Source organism: Pundamilia nyererei, unplaced genomic scaffold (genome assembly GCF_000239375.1).
Source record: "Pundamilia nyererei isolate P.nyererei 1_Seehausen unplaced genomic scaffold, PunNye1.0 scaffold00101, whole genome shotgun sequence".
Classification (NCBI taxonomy): domain Eukaryota; kingdom Metazoa; phylum Chordata; class Actinopteri; order Cichliformes; family Cichlidae; genus Pundamilia; species Pundamilia nyererei.
Genome location: NW_005187502.1, coordinates 570,574 through 593,003, shown reverse-complemented (window position 1 = coordinate 593,003; position 22,430 = coordinate 570,574). Strand labels below are relative to the sequence as shown.

Here is a 22,430-nt window from a genome sequence, read left to right as displayed (position 1 = left end):
AACACGTATTTGTGTGGACATAGCCTAAGTGTTGTGGAGGAGGTAGTAGAGCTTTGTGGAAAGGAGTCTGATATAAGTCAATAACAGCAACACTGAGTTTTTGAGGATTTCCAGAACTTTTCAGTCAGTAAGTGCTGCTATTTTTGCCGCTGTTAGCTAGGATTATTGAAGCTTGAGGTGCATCCAAGGTTGTTGTTGTTTAGCAGACTCGTTTTCGGCTGTTCGGACACGGTAGGGTTGATCTGCTTATAATTGCAACAACATCAGGGATAAATAAGAATCTTTGTGTGTGTTTTCCTGTTTTAGACCCATGACTTTATTACAGGAGATGAAGATCTAGGTGAGGAGGTAGAAGGATGGGTAGAGGAGAAGGAGATGACGACAAACAGATGATAAAATGTTCAAATGTATGAATCTTACATGGTCCTGTGTAGTTTAAAAGAGCTAATTGTGAACGTTCCAGATTAGTTTGAGGTGACTTATTGTCCTCCTGTTCACAGCTCTTGCTGACTAAATTCGATCATTATGCTTTACCAAAGAACATAAACTTATTTTAGCTTTCTTTTATATTGGTAGAATTTTTTTTAAAGATTCAAGATTCTTTATTGTCATTATACAAGTTTAACAAAATTAAGGCAATACATCTGTTAAAGAAATCAAAGATTAGGCTAATATCACAAATTTAATCAATGCAGTTGCTGTTTGAATGGACTTTTATTAACTAATGATATTAAAAGCTCTATGACAACAGGGACAGCAAAGAGACAAATCCCTCTGACCAGCGGCTGTGGAGGCGACGAGCACGTAGCGTTTCAGCATGTCTGTAAGCCTTCAGTATTTTAGCAGAACGGGACATAATCTGAAGAGGTCTTTAGCCTTTTCTCACGAGAAGACAAGGCAATGAGAGCACACAACCATGGTGTTAGAGGGGATTCAGTCTTCTGTCTGCTACAATATGCCTGTCTAAAGCTCTCCAAACCAGGCTTAGCTTCCCGGCCCTGGCATCGCCTCCCTCCGTCTCCGTGCCAGTGTCAACTTCAGCTCGGTGCAGTGCCAACCGCCAGCGCCAGACTCGGCTTAGCTTGTGGCGATGCCAGCTCCACACTTTTTAGCATCTTTTCCTCTGGATGCTTTTCTCGTCTCTCGTCCCATTTGTTCATTATTTTTTATCTCTCCTTCTTTATACTTTGTCCATATTTTCTTTACTTATTCAGATACGTCAACCATGCTCATACAAGTTTCTGTATCCGGTGGTTCGGGGTAAAAGCTGCTGTGTTTGCACATGTGCTTTACCAACACTTCCGTCTTCCATTAGCCTCCAGGCCACACGCACATTTATACTAATTACTATAATATTTAAATCCACACAGCGCTCAAAATCCCAAGTAGCTTGGTATATGTCATATACCCTGTAATAAATTAATGCAGTCTAAGAAACAGCGCTTTGCCTTCCCGAGTCTATTTGAAAGCCAATTTTCAGACACAACCTTGGAGTGACTTTGGATCTGTGAGGGTAATTATATATGGTTCTGAAGAGAAGTAGTCAAGTGTTGAAAACAGCCACTCACGGTCTGGAGACTCTTGAGACAAAAGCTACAGAGGCTTACTTGTCATGCAGAGGAGACACGCGCTTGGTTTAACAAGGACTTGAGAAGCAGCGGGGTGAGAGGGAAATAGGTCTATATTCAAAATAAGCAATTGATGGTAGATTAAACTTTTCTGTTTAAGATTGTGGTTTCTGTTGAACTCGTTCTGACTTTGTGTAAGTCGTTTTCAAGCTGGCAATCATAGCCTATAGAGCCCCACGAAGAATGCACCATTGCCCCCATGAGGTGAGGTGGAAATGGCTCGCGTGGGGAGACGATGCTTTTCTCTGAAATGGTACCGTACTCACAACAGCCACATAATGAGGCAATAAAGATAAAAAGCAAAGAAACCAAACCAATACCTCACACTGGCTCATGCCAGTGGGTCTTGCGGGCGCAGCGCTCGCCACATAACAGAGAAAATCGACTCCTTTGTTATGTTAGTGCTCCTAGGAACATCTCTCCAGGGGGTTTTGAGAGGCCTGCAGGATCCCAGTAGGGGGGGTGTCTGTATCTGTCACCTCTGTTTAGGGCCTGTCTCATGGCGCCTGACCCAAATCAGCCCCCTGGGGCAATGCCGGGCCCCTCCACAAGACTTTGCCGCTGCAGATAATAGGCTTGTTTGGCAAAGTGTCCAGACACTGAAAGCAAAGCAGCCCTGACAGCTGTCAACCAGAACCAACATCCTCCTGCGTGACACACGACCATACACAGCTCAAGGATGAGAGTGTGCGCGTGTATGTGTGTATGTTCAGGATCATTTTCTACACAGGCGTGTTCGAGAGCAGAGGTTGCTTTGGCACAGCCTATCCAGAGCTTTGGTTAAACGGCCTGGCATTTCCAGACAGTATTCGGGCTTGCAGACGCAACGTCAGGAGCGATTTGGCGCATCGGCAAAAGTCTCTTCCTGTAGGGGAGCTGTCACGCAGGAGAAATCAAAGACACCTACATGACTAGCTGGATTTCCTCTGAGCTGAGAAACAGACTCGGTGACATGACCCACTTTTACCAGTTTTAAAGAAACCCACTGTGGAAGATGGAGGAGTTGCCTGCTGCTTTGCAATATGGAGCAATAACATTCTTACCCCAGGCACAGGGCTGTGTATGTCACGCTGCATACGCCGTACAGCTGAAGCTGTGTTTTTGTCAACAAGAATGGACTAACGCCATCCATACTGGTGGCTCAGCACGTCTAAAATAGCAGCTTCAGCAGATTCGCTGGGCTTTCATGCACTTGTATTACCTTATCTCAGCTTCATAACCACAACATGACCTTTGTTCCACATCAATACATGAAAATGGTTCGTCAGACAGAGAGACTTCATCTCATCTGGCACACACTGGACTCGGTACAGCAGACGCAACCTTGGCATGACATTCTGTCTACAACTTAGAAAGCTACTAAAAACACTGATGACAAATTAAAGGAAAAACCTGAACCATTGAATCCTGTAGGGGATTCAATGATTTTGGCTCATTTTTGGCCCCTCAGAGAGAGGGGTCACTGCAAATCAATTCCCAAAACTTGGAGAATCCAACCCATAAAGGAAAAACTCTATTTTATTATATGCATTACCAATTCAAAATGCATTGCACTTTATAGGACAACCTGGGCTGGGCAATACTGTGATTTTGCACAGATGTGAGACCAATTTCCCGCTTAAAGCATTGCTTTACAGAAAACAATCTGCACGTTTTAGATACTTAGCCCACATGGGTTCACAAGATGCCAAAATACACAGCAGTGATGGCACTTGCAGTATTATAAAAACATAAGAACAACGCTTCTTCCATTACTCTGCAAACAAAGAACTGCTCTGGATTGTCTCCTATGCCACGCTGAACAAATAACAATCAGCCAGACAAAAGCTGCCCTTCCAAAAACAACCCCCTAAAAGCTCAAGTTTCTTGTGATCATTCATCTAGAGGAGCTTGTCAGAAAATAAGGCCACGGCGTAGCCCTTTAATCAGTGCAAAATGAGCAATGAAAACATGAAAGGCCTCATGTAGTAAACAGTCTTCTTGCTACCGAAGAGACGAGTAAACCTGCTGGTTTCTGTAACTAATGTATGTACCTGAGTGTAACAGCGCACACGGAGAGTTTCCTCACTTTGGATGTCTTTTTGCACGCGATAAGCACAAAGACTGCGGCTGCAATGGGCATCTCATCACAGCGAGGGTATACGACCGCATAACTGAGAGGGAGGGCGTTTCTGAAAAATTACAACGGTGCTCGACAAATCTTTCCCGAGTAAGTGAAGTTTAAAAAACTAGGAAACAAATAAACAAGCACGAGCAGACAATAAATCCAAAGCCCCAGAGGAAAATGAAATGAAAAACTGCTTGCTGCCGCCCACAAGCCTCCGAGCGGAGCAACGGAGGTGAGGATAAAAATCCGCCAGCGCGCTGAGCCTTTTAAGACGCAGAGCTGACTTGGGTCCTTACAGGCTAATTACAGCTGACTGCGGCAGGGCGTGTGTCTGTGGAGATGTATGTGTGTGGGTATGTGTGACTATTTCTGGGTGTGAGTTCTTGTGTGAGCACGATGTCTCACTTGGTATTGAATGCTCCTTTATGGTCTTTATAGTTAAGAAGACATTTACTGTAGCCAGGAGACGTATCTGTGATGCTAGTTTCATTAGCAGCAGTAACATAGATAAAACAAAAGTATATAACTACTAGTTGCCTCAATCTTGACATCACTGTGGAGTTATGTATCAGCTTATCTGTTTCTGTTTTTCCAAAGCAGAAACAGGTCCTGGTGGTTCACAGAGAACCAGAGAAACTGTAAAGAAAGATGATAGTCTGTCACGCCACAAGAGGGCAGCATCTGGGCTCCAACTCATTGATGACACATAACTACGTCAGAAATGAGTCAGGTTTCAGCGCAGATCACAAACCTTAGTGTAGCCACAGGAAACTCATAAATACAGCACACATTGTGACTAAATCTCAGATTGATCATTGCATGAGTTTGGTTTCTGTGGAGTCATTACATTATCACAGTAAAAGATGGACTTGTACTTACATAGCTGTATTTTTCTGTTACTGAGCACTCAAAGCAAGTTTTACTACAAGCCTCCATCACCCAGCTACCTCTAACATTCACATGCACACACTCCAAGGATGGGGCAACTTCAGTTTCAGCATCTTGGACCTGAGGACACTTTGACATGGAGTAGCTGGGGATCGAACCACCAAACCAAGCTACAAATTGGGAGACGACCTGCTCTACAAACTGAGCCAAAGCCACGGCATGTTTGGACATTTAACCTCTACTTTTAAAGCAAAGACAGAGGAAACTTTATCATGCTCCATTGCAAAAATCAAATTGGTCTCAGTGGATTCTTAAATCTTTCATGAAGTACTGCACAAGTCAAATGAACCACAACATCAGCTAAACTCAAGATGTCCAGAAAAAGAGAAGAATAAATGCAGCTTAGTGCAAGTCTGGAATCTCAGAGACAGTCCAACCATACAGTCTTCAACGTATGCCAACAAACAGGCCTTGTTCACACACTCGTGCACACACACACACACACACACACACACACACAGACAAACAGAGTAATTAGTCTTTGATTTCCCCTGGCAGCGCCCTGGTACCAGGGGAAGCTGCTGGGACCCTGCTTTAGCCTTGGCTAATTTCACTCACGGCTTGATCTCGACCCAGCACAGGTGCCCACTTGGCACTCGACTGGCGTTGCCATGGCAATGCCAACTTCAGGGGCCAAGAAAATGCCAATTGTCCAAGGGGCTCAACCACAGAGACCATGGATGTGATGCTCATTATAAACAGGACACATAAGCAACAAAAGAAGAAAGCAGTCAAGTCTGGATAGTCAGGCTACATCTCTTTTTCTTTTAGGAAATGCCATGTGCCTGTCACTCTGAGGCCGGCACCCATTCCTAGGAACAAACAAAACAAAAAACGTCATTCTGTGCAGCAGGCAGGATACAGACAATAGGGGGAACCACCGTAACCTAGGCTTGAGCGCCTCTTTGTGGTTCACAAGTGTCACTGCAATACCTGCAGCTCTGCGTCTGCATGCACCTGCTGTAAAACACAAAACACCACACTGCTGATTCAGGTACCTCAGCTATAATGACTTTTTCCTGTTAATGGCTTAAAGAATCACCCTTCACCCCTGCACTCATTAAGCCCAGGGACAGGCTCACTTTGTCTCACCTCTGTTCACAAGGAAGCGCCAGCCTTTAAGCGACAAGGGGAACGACGTCGTTTGAATTATCTTCATTTATCGAGTCTAAAGGTATAATGCTGGAGAACTGAAGCGCTGAAAGGTAATAAAGAGGAATGTAGGAACAGACATGAGAGAGCTCATACTGTACTTGAGTATCCCAGGTAAGCATCTTTCTTTCCTGCCACAGTTGCAGCTTCATATCTCTCATGAGATGTGAACTATTAAACTGGATTTGCCTCTCAGCATAACCATTGCACATACAGGCCCATGTTTTGCATGTTCCCTGATCTGCAATTCATTTGATTCACCATTTAGCTCAAAGAACTCTGTAGTCGGTAATCAGACAATACGTTTGTCTAGTGCCACAACAATTTTGACAGACCATACATTGTAATCGCTAATGTAGTAGACTCATTTCCCTGTAATGAGCATTTAACTTGAATCTAATTTCATTTAATTGGCCATATCACAGACATTTCCTGCTTTTATGAACTCATTTCATCAGGCACATATTGTGAATTTCTTACTTAAGGCCATCTTCCAACCAGAAGCCTTTCTAATTGCCGCACTGGCATCTGGTGTATGCATAAAGTGCCTACATCGCAGTCATTTCTAGCTGTGAAGCAGCAATTCGATGGCTACCAGAATTAATTTTTCACAGTTTACCCTAAGGCAGAGCTACATCAGAGTTTACCCACTCCTCTTTACAACTGACTTTTCTTGTGTTTGTATCTTAGTACTTATTGCCAAGAGCCTAATTCAGTGAAGAAACCAGTTTGATTTGAGCGTTGTGACATGGCAGGAGCAGCTATCAGAGGTTGGTACAGAGTGGTCATAAAGGGATGGACGTTGTTAGCAACATTACTCAGGTAGGCTGTGTTTACACAATGCTCAACCCCAAATGTGTGGCAAGAAAATCTGCACCACACTTTTACATCACCACCATTGATAAGGTAGGAAGAATCAATGCTTTCATGTCGGCTGAGCCAAGTTCTGATCCTACCATCTGAATGTCACAGCACAAATCAAGACTCAAGACAAGCTATCGTTTTTGTAATCTTGTATTCTCCAGTGTAAATTGTTCGTGGCTGACACAACAAGATATAATGTGGTCTTGTAGCCCATCATGTTGTAGACATGTTGCTTGGTCATGCTCTTCTGCATACATTGGTTGTAACAAATGGTTATTCCAGTTACTGTTGCTTTCCTGTCACCTCAAAGCAATCTGCCAATTCTCCTTTGATCTCTGATATAAACAAGACATTTTCATCCAGAGAGCTGTTGCTAACTGCATATTTTCTTTTCTCCAGACCTTTCTCTGCAAGTCAAACAGATGGCTGTGTGGGAAAATCCCAGTAGATTAGCAGTTTCTAAAATACTCCCACTCAACTGGCACCAACAACCACACTACAAAGTCACTTAAAATCACCTTTCTTCCCCATTGTGATGCTAGTGCTGAACTTCAGCAGTTTAACTTGACCATGTCTAAATCTCCAAATGCTATGGCTGCCAAATAATTGGCTCATTAGATATTTTAACTTATGAGCAGTCAAACAGTGTACCAAATGAAGTGGTCTGTGAGTGCACATAAACAGCACAACTAAGGCCCTATTTACACATTTCATTCACGTGTTTCATATTCAGATAAAATCTAAATGAGAAACTTTGATTTGAACATATTTGCACTTTTTGTTTTATCCTTCAGTTTCCTAACGAGGGTAAACCTGCTAATGAGATAAGTTAATAAGATGAGTTATGGCAATAACATTTTAGCTAGCAACAGTTTAGCTAGCATTTGCTAACAATCCATAAAATAACAAACAAGCTGTGAATAAATACTAGATAAATAAATACTAATACTAAAGGGGTAACCTAATTTTTTTTGTTGTTCTGAATAGATGCTATTTTTCCATTATATTTCAATCATCTGAAAACATTAAAAGGTTTTTATTGGGTGTTACAGAGATCCCATACCATCATGGTATCAGAAAAGTTGCTACTTTACTTATTTTTGCTAAGAATAGCAACTTACTTGGCAAAAATTATCTTTATTATTCTTATTATTTTGCTATTCATTTTGCTAGTTTTTATTATATTTTTTCCCTTTCTGGGGAAGGCAAAAAAGCCCTAATCACACAGGGAGCCAATAAATGCGCAGACAGACAAATGCATTTTTGCACCTGCAAATGAACAGTTTGAATGTGATTTCAAGACACAGTCTTCTGATCCTAATTTGTTTCAGTGGAAATATCAAAATTAGGTTTGTAGCTGCTAACCTACTGCTCATAATACACTTCGGTCAGGTGGTGGCAGTGTGCACCAAAAAGCCAGTGTGGAAGCTGCTATCAATTTTAAATGAGCCACTAATGTGTTAGCTTTACTGCAATATACTAGATAATAGTACAATAGCAGAGATTATTAGTAATAGACAAAAATACAAGTGATATTGTTAGGAGATTACTGATCTGACTACTGACTTCAGCCTAAATTTTAGTCAAAGAGTAATCTTAATAACATCTAAAATCTAAATATAACCCCAACTCGTCACTATCATTGTATCAGAATGATTTTTAAAGGAAGAATTGAAGACATGAAGTTCAGCTTCATACTTGAAACAAACCGAGATCAGCAACAGGGTCATGTGTGCAACACAAAACCAAAAACACCCCAGCTGTACAAATACACTCGTACACCTCATGCATGTGAAATGGAAGCTGTTGATCAGTGTGAAGATCTATGGAGCGGACACGGGCAGGCTGCAGCATGCAGCTCTATGACTGCACATGAATCACAGCATGATAATCTGACTGCTGAACCTGAGCCAGATATCACTCACTCACAGACACACACACACACACAGAGCACTGTTGGGAGGACATGACGTGCTCCTAACAGTAGAGCCACCGAAACTTGAAAGGAGTGAGATCATTCATGCTTTAGTCACACATTCACATTGAAATTCCTGTCGCGTAGATGCATGCACATACGCAGTTCTATTTTATGCAGATGAACAGAATAATATCTATGATACAACCTGTCTAATCGATTTTTTTCCTTAAAAAGCACCAAAAAATGAGCCTTAATGAGAAAACCAAGGAAAAAAGGCACCAAACATGATGAAGAAGTAAAGCTTAGAAGTCTAAACATCCAACACATTCAAAAGACAAACTGTGTCAGCCCTTCATATCCTTCCACTGCTCAAAGATCTGACTCCCTACTTCATCAAACAGATCAACCCTCACACCAACTCCATGAATAACTCTTTCATAGCTTTCCAAATGCACTTAATACCTGTATCCGTTCTGATTAGCAGGGAAAGGCCTGGATTTATTTAAGATAAGCAGGAACATAATCTCTGCTGTTGTGACATTTTAATATTGTCCACTCTACATAAAGAGACATTATCGTGCTTTTTCTGATCAGAAATGTTCCAAAACATGTTACTCAAGAAATGGGTGGACATCACCATCATGGGTGAATATTCTACAGGTTGCTTTCCCAACATTTATTTTGAGATGTTTTGGTAGGAAAGGCGAATAACACACAGGAAAACCCTGCAGCAGCCTTGGGCACATAGGTGAGCAGTGAGCTACAGCACCGCCCTCCCTACATAGCTTTAGGCAATCCACCTTTGTCAGCAGTGCATTTCCAAATCATGTATTTTATTTCTGACAATCTATTTTTATTTCCCGTGTCAAGATAACATCTTTAAAATTCAGTTTTTGCATGTACATGTCACAGAAATCGTTACGAACATCAGCAAATTATAAACAGCAAACATGGAGAAAACTAGCAGCATCAGTCCTCTTGAGAGAAAAACAAACAGCGGTAACCAATCAAGAGGTTTGTGTGGACGTATTGTCTACAGGTGTGGTTGGTTTATAGTGTTCAATATTACAGGCTACATCTTTTACAGTTAAATTATGTCATTTAAACTCAGTTTTAAACACTGAACTTTGACTTTGCAGTTCATCTGCAATGATACAGCACTATAGACATGCTATGTGGGCTATTAACCAGAATATGCACAGACTGAAATGGACAGGACCATGTTTATCAAGGGTGCAGGTTATTTGTGATATCTCCTAAATTCCTGACTAATAGTCCTGTTTGAACTGCACCAATGTGACATGTCAGAGAGTAAACGGAAAGAAACGCGGAGCTGGAAAATTTATAACATCGCCAGCACGTCTGACTACAAATCTCGGCTGCAAAAGAACTATGCCATCTCCACATACACATTCATTCAAACAACATAGCACAAAGCTTTGTGGTTCACATATATCAGGAGAAAATCTGATACAGCACAAGCGTTTTCCAGGTTAAAATGGGCTTGTTAGGAGGTTAGACAGTAAAAGAAGGAGGGTTAGTAGATTAGGGAAAGAACTGGACAGACTGGATTTACCTCTACAGCTGCAACCACACACAGACACACAAAGGAGCAAACACCCACGCACCGAGATAAAGTCATCCAAACAGAGCTGTTCCACCAGTTTGAAGTTGGCTGTTCCAGTCGACTGCCAGCTGACTTTCTGACACTGCACTCTGTCATTTGGTAACTATCAACACAGTATTACTACAGCATGTTGGTCTTGTGACCAGAGAGTCACTGTTTACTTTTTAGGCTGAATGTCTACCACAGGTGTAGAGCAGGCTAAGCTGTTAGAACTAACTACTGACAGTTACATGAAAATATAAAAAAAAAATTATCAGCAAGGCAGCTAAAAATGTTATGTCAGCAAATTTCATTTTTTCCCTAAATTCTCTATTCTGCTGTCAATGAGAAGGTATTTATGCCGTATGACCACCAGGGGGAGCAGGAATCACAGCATCAGAACAAACTGAGGCTCTTGAAAAGTCAAAAATGTATACAGAACTGCCACATTTGTTTCTTCTTTCTTTGCATTTTTCCAGCCAAATACCACCGATGTTGTAAAATAAGAGAAGAAAAAAAAAATTTGAAATCAGTGTTTCAGGCAGCAGGTGCAAAACAGCTGCTCTCCCCAATGATCCCACCTGATGTGTAACCATGGCACCCACCACATAGTCATTGTCAGGTGTTTAGAGGTGTATAGCTGCCTGAAACACACCATGTCTCATCCTCGCACAAATGTCCACACGAGATCAAAAAGAATGCGCACGTCAAAGAGAAAGAAACAACTATGTCACCTAGTTTTGCAGACTTGCTCAACATCACAGTATCTGCTGTGGGAAGCGATCCGTTTACCATAAAACAGGGGGGCAAAACACAGTGTTGCTGAGAAAGATATAGTATCAGATTTCAGTGATAACGCTGGCTCCAGGGCATCAGACAGAGCAAGACAACAGAGCAGATAGGAATTAAAGATTACATATTCAATTGAAACCTGGATGATTCATAGCCTTTTTAATGTGTGGTGGCCCTGTTAGCTTTAGTGGAAGACATCTCTGAACACCGGATGTGAACAATCATCCACATGATGCCAACACCAGGATAAACTGCAGTGACTAACAGTAGGTGGCTAATGCCCTTGCGATGAATTGGAATATATTTTAAATTATTTTAAATTACTAACCATCTGCACCTGCTTGCAATATGATTTCATTTAATAATTGAAATGACCTGAAAAGTAGTGATTTTTATGGCACACATTAAAGCCAAAGAGCTAGTGACTCAGGTGTAGCCAGCACTGTTCCCATGGGAAGGAGGCAGTGGGGCTGTGGGTAATCGTTTACACTTGTCTAGTGGGTGGGGAGGGGTGGGTAGTGTGATGTCATAAAGCCTCATAGATTTTGCCCACACAATCTCCCAGTGCATCCGGTAAGAATTCCCAGGGCTTCACTTGTTCCACTGTGCTTGAAATTCTAGTAAATATATTAAAACTGAAACACAGTAATATAAGAAGTACATAAGCATTTACAGCCTTTGCTCAATACTTTGTTGAAGCACCTTTGAACATGATGCTACAAGCTTGGCACACCTGTTTTTGGGTAGTTTCTTCCATTCTTCTTTGCAGAAGAATTGGTTTTTAAATAACTTTGCAAGAATTCCATGCAATTTTTTTTCACTTTGTCAGTATGGGGTATTGTGTGCAGTATTCTGAGGTGAAAAATAATGTAACCCATTTTGGAATAAGGCTGTAACAGAACAAAATGTGGAAGAAGTGAATGCTTCCTGGATGCACTGAATATCAGTAAACACAGAAATATAGTGCCTCCTTGCACACAAAGTGGAGCCTTGAATGTAAAACAGTCTGCAAATATGAAATCTGCAGAGTACTTCCAACAGGCTGAACTGATTAAGCAGAGAACACGGTGAGCAGTTTACTGCTCTGCAAGGTTTAAGCAACGGTGACAGCAAAAACAGGCAGGTGTAATCATAAGCACATGTCAGTGAACCCTTTGTGGTACGGCCAAGGCTTTACGCACAAACATTTTAGAGTTCAGATAATACTTTTTTCTGCCTACAAGGAAAGGCTGAATGAAAATGAGAAGAGATAGAATAACAGGACAGTGTGGCAAATAAACAAATACAATGTGCAATCAGCTATGCAAACATATTCTTTCTCGCAATCTAACACCGACTTCGACTCACCCTATCTTTGTCATCCACCACATCGCACAGCATATCATCCTGGTCCAAAATACCACCATCGCCATGTTCCAACCTGTTCACCTGAACCCAGTAGCTGGGGTCCTAGGAGAGGAGAAAAAAAAGGAGTTAAAGTATAATCTGTGTAAAGAGATCACCTCGATTTGTACCATATACAATCAGGATTTGTAGCATTATGTACATAAAGCCATATATATTATAATAGGATTCCCAAACCAAATGAATTAGGAGTTTGTGACTGTAGCAATCAGCTGATCTGATCGCCATGTGGTTCATATCATGATCCAGTCAGCTGGCACACAGGAGCTCTGACATAGTTATGGATTGACATCATGATAGCGGTTATGAAAAATTATAATCCCCTGCTGGATGGCCTGCAAACTAAGCATATGGCTCACATAATTTTTCATGTCGATGTAGAAAAGGGAATGCATGTGATTGACAAGGATCATCCACCCTCTTTCCAGTCAATGAATTAAAAAAAAAACATTGCCCTTGTTTGCATATTTTAAAATATTTTTGCAGGATATCAGTATGTAAACAAAGAACCCGATAAAACAGCACGGTTTATATCTATAATCCTGCTTGCTTTTTTGTTTTGTTTTTTGTTGTTTTTCCTTTTCTTCACTTTGTCCAGTCCGAGAGTATGAGTCAGCATTGTTGTCTGAAAGCCCCAAAAGTGGAGCATTACAGCATTCACTATAACTGTGCACTTGACAGTCAGATAGCATTCATTAGCATTTTTATTTTGGGTTATTACAACCTAACGGACAACACCGGGAAGGAAGGAAGGAAAGAAGGAAGGAAGGAAGGAAAGAAAGAAAGAAAGAGTTAAAAAAGTAACCAATAATACAAGATATTTTTAGATCCAGCAGCAGCACAAGATAGTGTGCCTGTGGGTACACAGGTGTTCCTAAGGTCTCTCCAGTAGTGTCTAACAGTGGGTGTGTGGAGCCGCAACCCCGCACCCCAGGACCTGAAGCAGGCATGGAGGAGACTCAGGGCCCAGTCCTCCAGAGGCCCTCCAGCATGAGAGCCGCAAGCAGACCACGGCAGGGACAACCGTGGCCCCCATTCAGAGAAAAGCAATACTAAACTCAGATTATTCCTAACTATTAATATTATTATGCCTTTTTCAAATGCAGACCACCTCTCCTGCACTATTCACTGCATCAGAAGAATTATAGAAGCAGTTAGGTCGAGAACAGGGACTAAATTTCAAGCTGGATGAAAAATTGTATATTTATAATGTTTCTATTTTAAGTTTTTTTCAGTCCAAAGTAAAACTAATACCTAAAAGAGAAGGAACACTTGTTCTTTCAGCTTTCTTTTCAACTAGTAAAAAACTGTTGTTTCATTATGCTCCATAATTTAATGAAATACAACATCTGTGCACAGAGCATTGATAGAAATACAGAAGATTTGGTGTTTGGCAGCTCCACCATCCTCTAAAACTACAATCATCAAAACACGAAATGAGGGAAAATCTTTTGGAAGAATGGTGAAACGTGCATTTGCTCTGAGAGACTTCCAGACGCGTGGAGAATCAACGCCAGGGTGCACTGAAGCCGTTTCGGTGCCACGTGTTGGGCAGGCACCTTAGATTTATGTTAGTTTTAGCTTTAACTGCCAAGCTTTAGCTAGCTAGGCAGATGTCTCAAGAAGAACTCAGTTACTGCACTACTTGATTTTGACCTTGATTCAGCAGTTTTAACAATTATTATGCATTCCTATGGTTTTTGGCAATTTAAAGCTTGGCAAATGTAGTTACCTCATTTTGTCTGTACAGCACTGTGTAGGCTAACATGGAAACAAGCTATATAAAACAGCTTCACATGACATGACTGCGGGTTTGTGTACAAACAACCTGATGGAAGATTTCATGTTTATCTGTACTGGTTTAGCTTACTTTGAAATCAAAAGCTTTATTTGTCTTCTTCGATCCGTGTCACCCTCCCACATTTTGGCTTTGCCCAGTTCATAGCCTACAAGCACTAGAGCATGATAGCTCAGCCAGTCAGGAGGGTAAGGAGAAACCACAGAGCCCAGTGATCGTCCTTCCTCCTTCGCTACGTTATGAAAGAATCTTCTAACTCTTTTGTCTGGATTTTGTTCTCACCATTTCCTTCTCTCCGCTTCCCCACTTATGCATTCCCTCCAAACTGAGCTGTCTTAAGGACTGTGGTTAAATGCCTTCATGCACATCCTTGTTGTACTGAGCTCCAGTGCGGTACACCAGGGAAAATGGTCCAAATCGTGAGGGGAATGACTGTGTGGTATTTTTCCTTCCTTTTGAGGTTATTAAAAGGGAAAAGATGGCGAGTTCATCGAGTTGCTTCCAAATGACAAGACAAAAATACGTGAAGGCTTCAGAAGATAGTTGCTATTTTATTAATGTCCAACACAATAAAATCAGTTAGCCATTACAGAAAGCAAATATAAATGTATATATGGACTGTGTTTAAAATTAATCCTTGTGTAATAGTATAACAATAAAAGCAATTACAAAACACAAACTGGCTGCCAGCATTACAGAGCAATAAAGAAAAAATGTTGAAATGTTGTCATGCTGCTTGTGCTGTTCCAGACTTGTTGCTCAGATGGGATTATGGGGAAGAAACATAATTCTGAGAGAAGCTCAGCCGCACAACTTAATTCCAGAAATACTCTGAAGTGATGAGGAAAAGTCAGACAAGCAATTCAGATTTTACTTACAGATACACTCCAGCCTTGCATCACTGTTCTTTGGTTCATCAGAGCCACATCTCTTAATCTGTGTTTTAAAAAGGGTTTGGTGTAAATACTTCGATCTCAGCTAAACTCCAGCTATGAGATGGCCTCACTGCTTACCTACATGTAAGCAGTGAGAGCTCTTAAGAAGACACGGCTGGTCATGTTAACCGTTCAGCTCACGAAAAAAAACACAACCCACAACTAAATGGTGAAATCCCCTGTTTAACCTACTTCTTAGTATTACTTCTCTTCTTTCCTTCTGCAGCCCTGCGCCACAGCTGAGAATATACAGCACCGCATTAGCAACTTGAGCGTGGTACTGACGTATTTGGATTTAAACACCCTGTTATTTTTCCTTTAATGATGTCTGACAGTGTCAACGATCTGTCATGCCACTGAGCTTTTCGTGAGCCTTCCCTTAAACGCCATCACTTATACTTAAGATTTTCTGTGTTTTCTTTTTACCTCTAATGGAAAAACAAACAGTTACTTAAAGTGTAAAGACTGGTATGCAGTAAACTGGTATGCAGTAAACTGGTATGCCATCATGGACTTTCTGTAAGCGAACCACTAGCAATCCACTATGTACTTGAGCAAAGCAGTTTTATTATGTATATCCCATTTAAAAACATATGGGCTCGATCAGATTTTGAACTAGAGACCAGTACATTTGGACTGAGGACAATAAAAAAGGAGCAGGACCTTCTACAAAGAAAGCATTGTGAGCAAAGTAACAACAGTAACAACAGCTAAGGAGGACATCCACAGAGTTGATAAACTGATAGCACGCTCAGCAGTCAGCATCAGCTCATTTTCTTACCAAGCTCTCTGCAGCTAAATCAGCATGTCATCTCAGACTCGCTCTAGCATTATGTGATAACATTGTTATTCTGTTTCATTATATATTTTTCAGTACACATTTTTGTGTACTTAGACAAAGGTGATGAACGTTTTGCTACTAATTAGGTTCACTGGCAACAGATCAGTAACATGATATGATAGAAAAAAGGAGGCAGAGATTTTCAGGAATTTCAAATAAGTGTCCACAAACTGTCAAACAATTATCATATGATGTTCATTAATGTAAAATTGTGAAAACTTTGAATATCTCATCAGATACAGTACATAACATCAACATCTGAAAATATGGAGGTGCATTATGCCTATGGAATTGAAAGGTGCTTATCTTGAAAGGCACCATCAATCCTAAAAGGTATAAGCAGTTTTAGGAGAACATATGCTCCTGCTCAGATATCTTTATCTGAGAAGGCCTGCATATTTCTGCAAGACAATCCAAATCCCTTTATTGCATCTAGTACAACAGCATGCCTTCATAGTAGATGAGTGCCAGTGCTAGAGTGGCCTATCTGCAGCCCAGACCTTCAACCAAATGAAAATATTTGGCACGTCATAAAATAAAGAATACAACAGAGAAAGACTCAGGCCTGTTAAGCAGCTAAATTTTCTATACAATCAAAATGGGACAACTTTTCTCTTCCAAAAGGCAACTGGTCTTCCCGGTTCCCAAACATTTACGGACTGTTGTTAAAGGCGGTAAGCTTTCTATAACTTTCAGTCACAGGGTGATTGCACAGTTCATCTGGTGAGAAGCAAACTCTTTCCAAACAACGATGGTCCGGGTTAGACTGACTGTAATCACTCTCAGATAGATTGGCAAAGGTTTGCCGCCCAATTCAGAAACACAGACGGGCTGCCAAGAGTACCAACATGTTGCAATCAACCCAAGTCAGTCTGCACCAATTAGCAAAGTTTTTCTGCAACAAATCTCTTTGCAATAGGTGATCTGACTCAACTGGTTGTATTCGAGCTATGTTTGCATATCAGTACAAGGCTGGAGAGCACCTACGTCATAAGTTAAATTGCCATCCTGCAGTTTTTTTGTGGATGACTTTCTGAATTCCTGTTTCACATCCATGAGGTTCTGGGCGGATTCTGAATCTAAGTAGTCAATGTGAATCTCGCTTTAATCTGTGTATGTAGACGGTAAAAGATTTGCAACAGACAGCAGCATGTTTGTTATTTCCACCAATTTATCACAGTTAATCACCATATTATCTCCAACAGATTGGATGCAATTACCAACTTGACCTCATTCAATCACAAACTGATAGCAGACTAGATTGCAAGTTCATTGCCCAGTCGCAGTAGCTTCACTTTTGCCACTGTGTCCAACCTCTGTTCTCCTTGTGAAATCTGAGGCATGTATGTCAACAAAAAGCACAGTGAAAAATGCAAACAGGTAAGATTATTATTAACTTGTAGAAACCTGTGTATCATGTGTTGAATGGTTGCATGTTACATCACTGTCTTGGGAAGTGTGACGTCTTTTTTCCAGTGTTGCACAGTCTGAGGTTGAAGACAAAAGGCTTCAAGGGTACACGTAAGTCATGAACAAACGAACCTGAAGCCCTTCACTGTCCTTCATCATTTTATAATAGAACTAGGATTATGATGCACGTACTTTGATAGTCTGTGGGATCAACAGGTCACACTGAAACCACAAGATGCCAGATGAAACTCATAAATATGACACCTGACAGGTATTTCAACATACTGTAAACACTTGGGAACTTTAACACCAGGCATTGCTGGCATTATTGTATTACAGTAATACTATCGCCTAATGTTTAAATGTTTCCTCAGTAAGTCTCTAAATTACTGTCACTAGAGTCAAGAACCCGTGAAAAGGAAGTTACACTACAGAATGAGGATAACCATGAACTTTCTTTAGGCAGCACTGCCAAAACCAACATTTGGGGAAAGCACAGGGTTTTCAGTTTCACTTTAATGATACAATGTAGCAAAGTAAGAATAACGAAAAAAAATAGGCCCGACCTGCTAATCAACTTTCATAAGAACAACAGGATTTAAACATGATCCCTGTTTTGTCGAGGAGGAGACTCCAAGGTTTAAAATACTTTTTTTTATACTTAGGTAAAAAAAACTAAAAAAACAACAACTTACAAATAGTAAGAAAATGTATTTTGATCGATTTCTTGTAACAAGGCTTCTTGGCAATAAAACTCATTACTGACCAAGATTTATAGGCCCATTATACTTATTTTGTAATTGTTGGTTATATTGTAATCCTCATCTTTCAAAAACCACCTGAATTTGTCAAAATGGTAAAATCCAGGCGAGGCTGATTTTTTTCCTGTTTTGAATGCCTTAAGCTACCATGATACACCAAATATTCCTGTTTTAAGTTTGTCTCTAGCCAAAACGGAAGTCTGATCACTCCTGATGCTGGTCACCAGCTTGGTCATGGGGGATGGCACCCCATTCTGTAACCAGCATTTGCTCGAGTAAGCCAGTGTGGTTGTGTTGGTCACTCAGGCACGAACGGCACGCTCAAGCTGATCCCACAAGTGTTCACTGAGGTTGAGGTCAAGACAGGCAACTCCATCTTCTCCACTCCCAAATTCATTGATGAACCTTGCTCTGTGGGTGTAAGCCGTGTCATCTTGGAGGATAGCGTTCACTCCTAGATTGCGGAAATATGGGATTGCCACTGATTGCGGAATCTCATCAGGATAACTTTCTGCATTGAAATCACCTCCAGTGATGACAAGCCTTGCTTTTTCCCATGAAGGAAATACCGCCACACACCACCACACTGCCTCCATCAAAAGCTGTTACCCTATTAGTGCACCAATCAGCAAAGCGTTCTCTGTGCATTCTCATGGGCAGAATTGAGAATCAGTAATAATCAGGGCCCAATCTGGCACCTGATTATCAGCACCTGGGGTATCAGAAGCTCAAAACAAATCAAAAGCAGAAAAAGCAGTTTGGCAACCCACACACTCAACTTTGCTGCTCAACTAACGTAGCCAAATTTAAGGGGAAATAAACAGACTTTCAAATTGTTACAACAAAGAAATAATCAACCAAACACAAATTTGCTTAATTTTTGTGCTTTAATCAGATGTCAACACATGAATATTGCATTGAGCGCCTGTCCCAGTGCCCTGATTAACCACTTTTGATCTTTATTCACCCACACAATGAGTGACATGCCGCCGCCCTACACCGATCAGATATCTCCTTCTGAGATTCAGCCTAAAAAGGTGAGAGACAGAAAACACAGAGGCTGTTTGTTGTCTGTGTCACAAGCACACACCCCCCCACACACTTGTGACATAAGTCCAGACAATAGCTTTCTTCACCCCTCTATCTGTGTCTTTGTGCTGAAGTGAATTGCCTGTTCCTGTCAAAGACCACACAAAGACTGGTGCCCTGGAGGAAGCTCGTGGTGAGGGAGGGTGGGAAAGAAGGAGCATGTGCCTGTGTGTGTTTTATGAGTGCTACATTAGCTCCTGAAAGTGTTCCTATTCCCACAGGGGGAAATGTCACCGTCTAAATGGGCTTCTCAAATATCCTGGCCAGCAGTAGGACCTTGTAGCACAACAATAGCACATCTGACTCCAGCCCAGAAGGTTGAGTGCTCAAATCACATTGTGGTAAGAGGTTTTTGAAGTCAGCCACCATCAGTTCACGTTAGCCACACAAAATAAGCTTAGAAAGTAGGATAGCTCTGTATGCCACAACTCCAAAAATGCAAACAACACTTTAATTACTTTCCATTGGGGAATGTGGAGTATTTGGGGAAGATCCCTCACAGGCGGCATAAGTATGATGTTGCATTTTCACAAACCACAAACAGCCAGAGTTTACGGGACAAATGAAATGTGACCGTGTGTCTTATCTGCTAAAGATGGCATCTGCTGTGTAAACTGAGAAAGTGAGTGAGATGTGATGAAAGTATGCAAGCAGCTGCCAAAAAGAGGAGTCACAGAAAAGAACAACAGTGCGTTCATTATCTTATCACAGTTCTGCAGGTGCCGTTCAAACACAAATCGCTCTGCAGCAACATTATTCACTCTGATCTTTGTCTTTATATTAAGTCCATGATTCAATTACAGTTGTAGTGAATGCTTTGACGAAGCTGTGCAGACGGGCTGGCCATAAGAGATCTGCTCTATGAATCATGATTCTCCAAACAGATACAGTAAGGGAAATTTTACAAATGCTGAATTTGTAAAGTTAGCTCATTTCCAAAGAAATGAACACCAGGTTTGTGCACATCTCAGGAGGGATTCTGGCTGACTCTTCTCGAAATCCTTTAGGTTAGCTTCAGAAGGTCTGGAGACTGACAAGGCTACTCAGTGACCTTAATGTGCTTCTTTTTCAGCCAATCATTTGTTGCCTTGGCAGTATGTTTCGTGTCTTCAGTGTTTTGGCTGATGGAAGGAGAGAAGGAGGTTCTCATTCAAGGTTTTACAGTATACAGCCCCATCCATTGGTCCCTCGGTGCAGTGAAGTCGTTCTTTACCCTTAGCAGGAAAAACTGTAAGTTTTTTATAAGTAAGCAAACTTATAAATTCTGCAGGGAATCAAATAATTATTTCCCCCTGTAGATGTGTAATCACATGATTAGTTAGCCTTATAAATACAAAACTTTACATTGTGATGCTTTGTTCCTAATATTAGTAGCTCACTGCTTGTCCACCACGCTGTCTTCTGATGTCGACATGTATCTAAGTTGTGTCATAGCCAGTCATGTCTGTTTGTGGAGGAGGAAACTTTCATTTAAATATAGCGCCTGCATGACTCCTTCAACAAAACAGACCACATGCCAAATTCTGATTCTTCACAAATTGAGCAGGGATACAACATTTGACTAATAAGACTTCAGCAAATCTGTTTGTCTGCCATGCTGAGCCATTAATTTGTGCTTGGCATAGGACTAGTCCAAAGGAAAGAGCCTATAGCTTAAAAAAAATCCCTAAATCTTACTAAACCTTTGGAATTTGTGTGTAATATGTTTTATGGTTGTTTTTGACCTAGCAGTAATCTAAAGAAGAGAATAATAATCATAAAATATGCAGGCCAAATATGACCCTGAGGCAGATGAACACTTCAGTGAAAAGAAAACTGTAAGCATGAAGCAAAACTGCAGTCCTTGTACGAGTAAAGGAAGGAAGGCAGGTCGAGTTTCCATTTGGTTGGTTTATCTGGGAAGGTTACCATAAGCACTCAGTGGGGTAAATTTTGAGATAAACACATCTTTAGCTGTATTCAGGCTTATTTTAGCCACAACGGCCCCTTGGCTATTACATCATAGGAAGTGGTTACACATTTCAGACACATTAACCTGACTCTGTCATGCTGCAAGTCATTTATGAACAATGGAGTTAACAGCACTTTGTTTTTGTTTTTTAAAGGGATGAGCATCGTGTAAAAACATATTTCTCACCAAAATCTCAGGAATTCATTAAAAGATGACGACACATTCCCCACCCTTTCACTCTCTGACCGAAGGGCTTATAGTCTATGAGCATTAGGCAGTGACCTCTGACCTCTGGGGTACAGACCTCCCTTTGAATCACTAAATGAGCCTAATGGTTCAACCTCTCAACTCTTACAGTTTGGGCTCTGTAGCACAATAACTGCTGTGATTTATAGTTAGCATGCTTTCCCCAGTGACTAACAAACATTACTGTTACACTTTCTGCTTCTCTTGCACACACACACACACACACACACACACACACACACACACACACACACACACACACACACACACACACACACACACACACATCTCCTTAGCTGCTTATCTTTCCCTGAACTTTAACTGTTTCTGTCACGATAAAGTAAAGCAAATGCAGAATAAAAGATACAAAACAGTAATGGGATACTGTCATGACTTAGTCACATGTAGTGCATGGAAATAAAAGGTGTTTCCAGAGGTGCTTAGTATCTTTGTTTCTGTGCATTTTGCTTTATTCTATAGCCTGGAATGCCTTTTTATCATTAACATGTCCTTGTCTGTCATGAAGGCTGAGAAGTGGGTGTGTTGGTGCTGAAACACGCCTCAAAGGACGCAGCCCTTGAAGAACGTGCTCAAATGAAAAGCTAACACAATCCTTACATAAGGTTCATCAACACCAAACATACTAAGATTACTGATAGAGTGAATAAATGTGGATTCCTGTCACTTCTATTAGGGTGTGTAATCATCCTCATATGCAAACTAACAGATATTTCTGGCAGCTCTGCAGTCCATGTTGTCCAGTCAGAATTTCCCTGTGGAGCTGACACTGTTAAATCACACAGGGCTAAATACTGGGTGTTTACGAAAGCATTCTTCAACTCGAATCGACTCGCTGGTTAATTTGGCTGGCTGTCATTATACTTGGGGGGGGTGAGACAAATCCTTTCCTGTGGGGGTTGATTTTCCAGTTTAGTTCACCAGGTTTGTTTTGGTTTACTAAAATAGACCGAACAGGGCAT

The 22,430-nt window shown here is 41.1% G+C and overlaps 1 protein-coding gene across 1 annotated transcript in view; it reads right to left on the bottom strand.

Annotated features, from left to right (window-relative positions):
• The window catches only part of LOC102205917 (partitioning defective 3 homolog), a 346,721-nt gene that overhangs the window by 298,680 nt on the left and 25,611 nt on the right, over positions 1–22,430 (bottom strand). Inside the window, exon 2 of the mRNA XM_005740561.1 lies at positions 12,363–12,464. Coding sequence (XP_005740618.1) covers positions 12,363–12,464 — 102 coding nt within the window. The remainder of the gene's footprint in view (positions 1–12,362; positions 12,465–22,430) is intronic.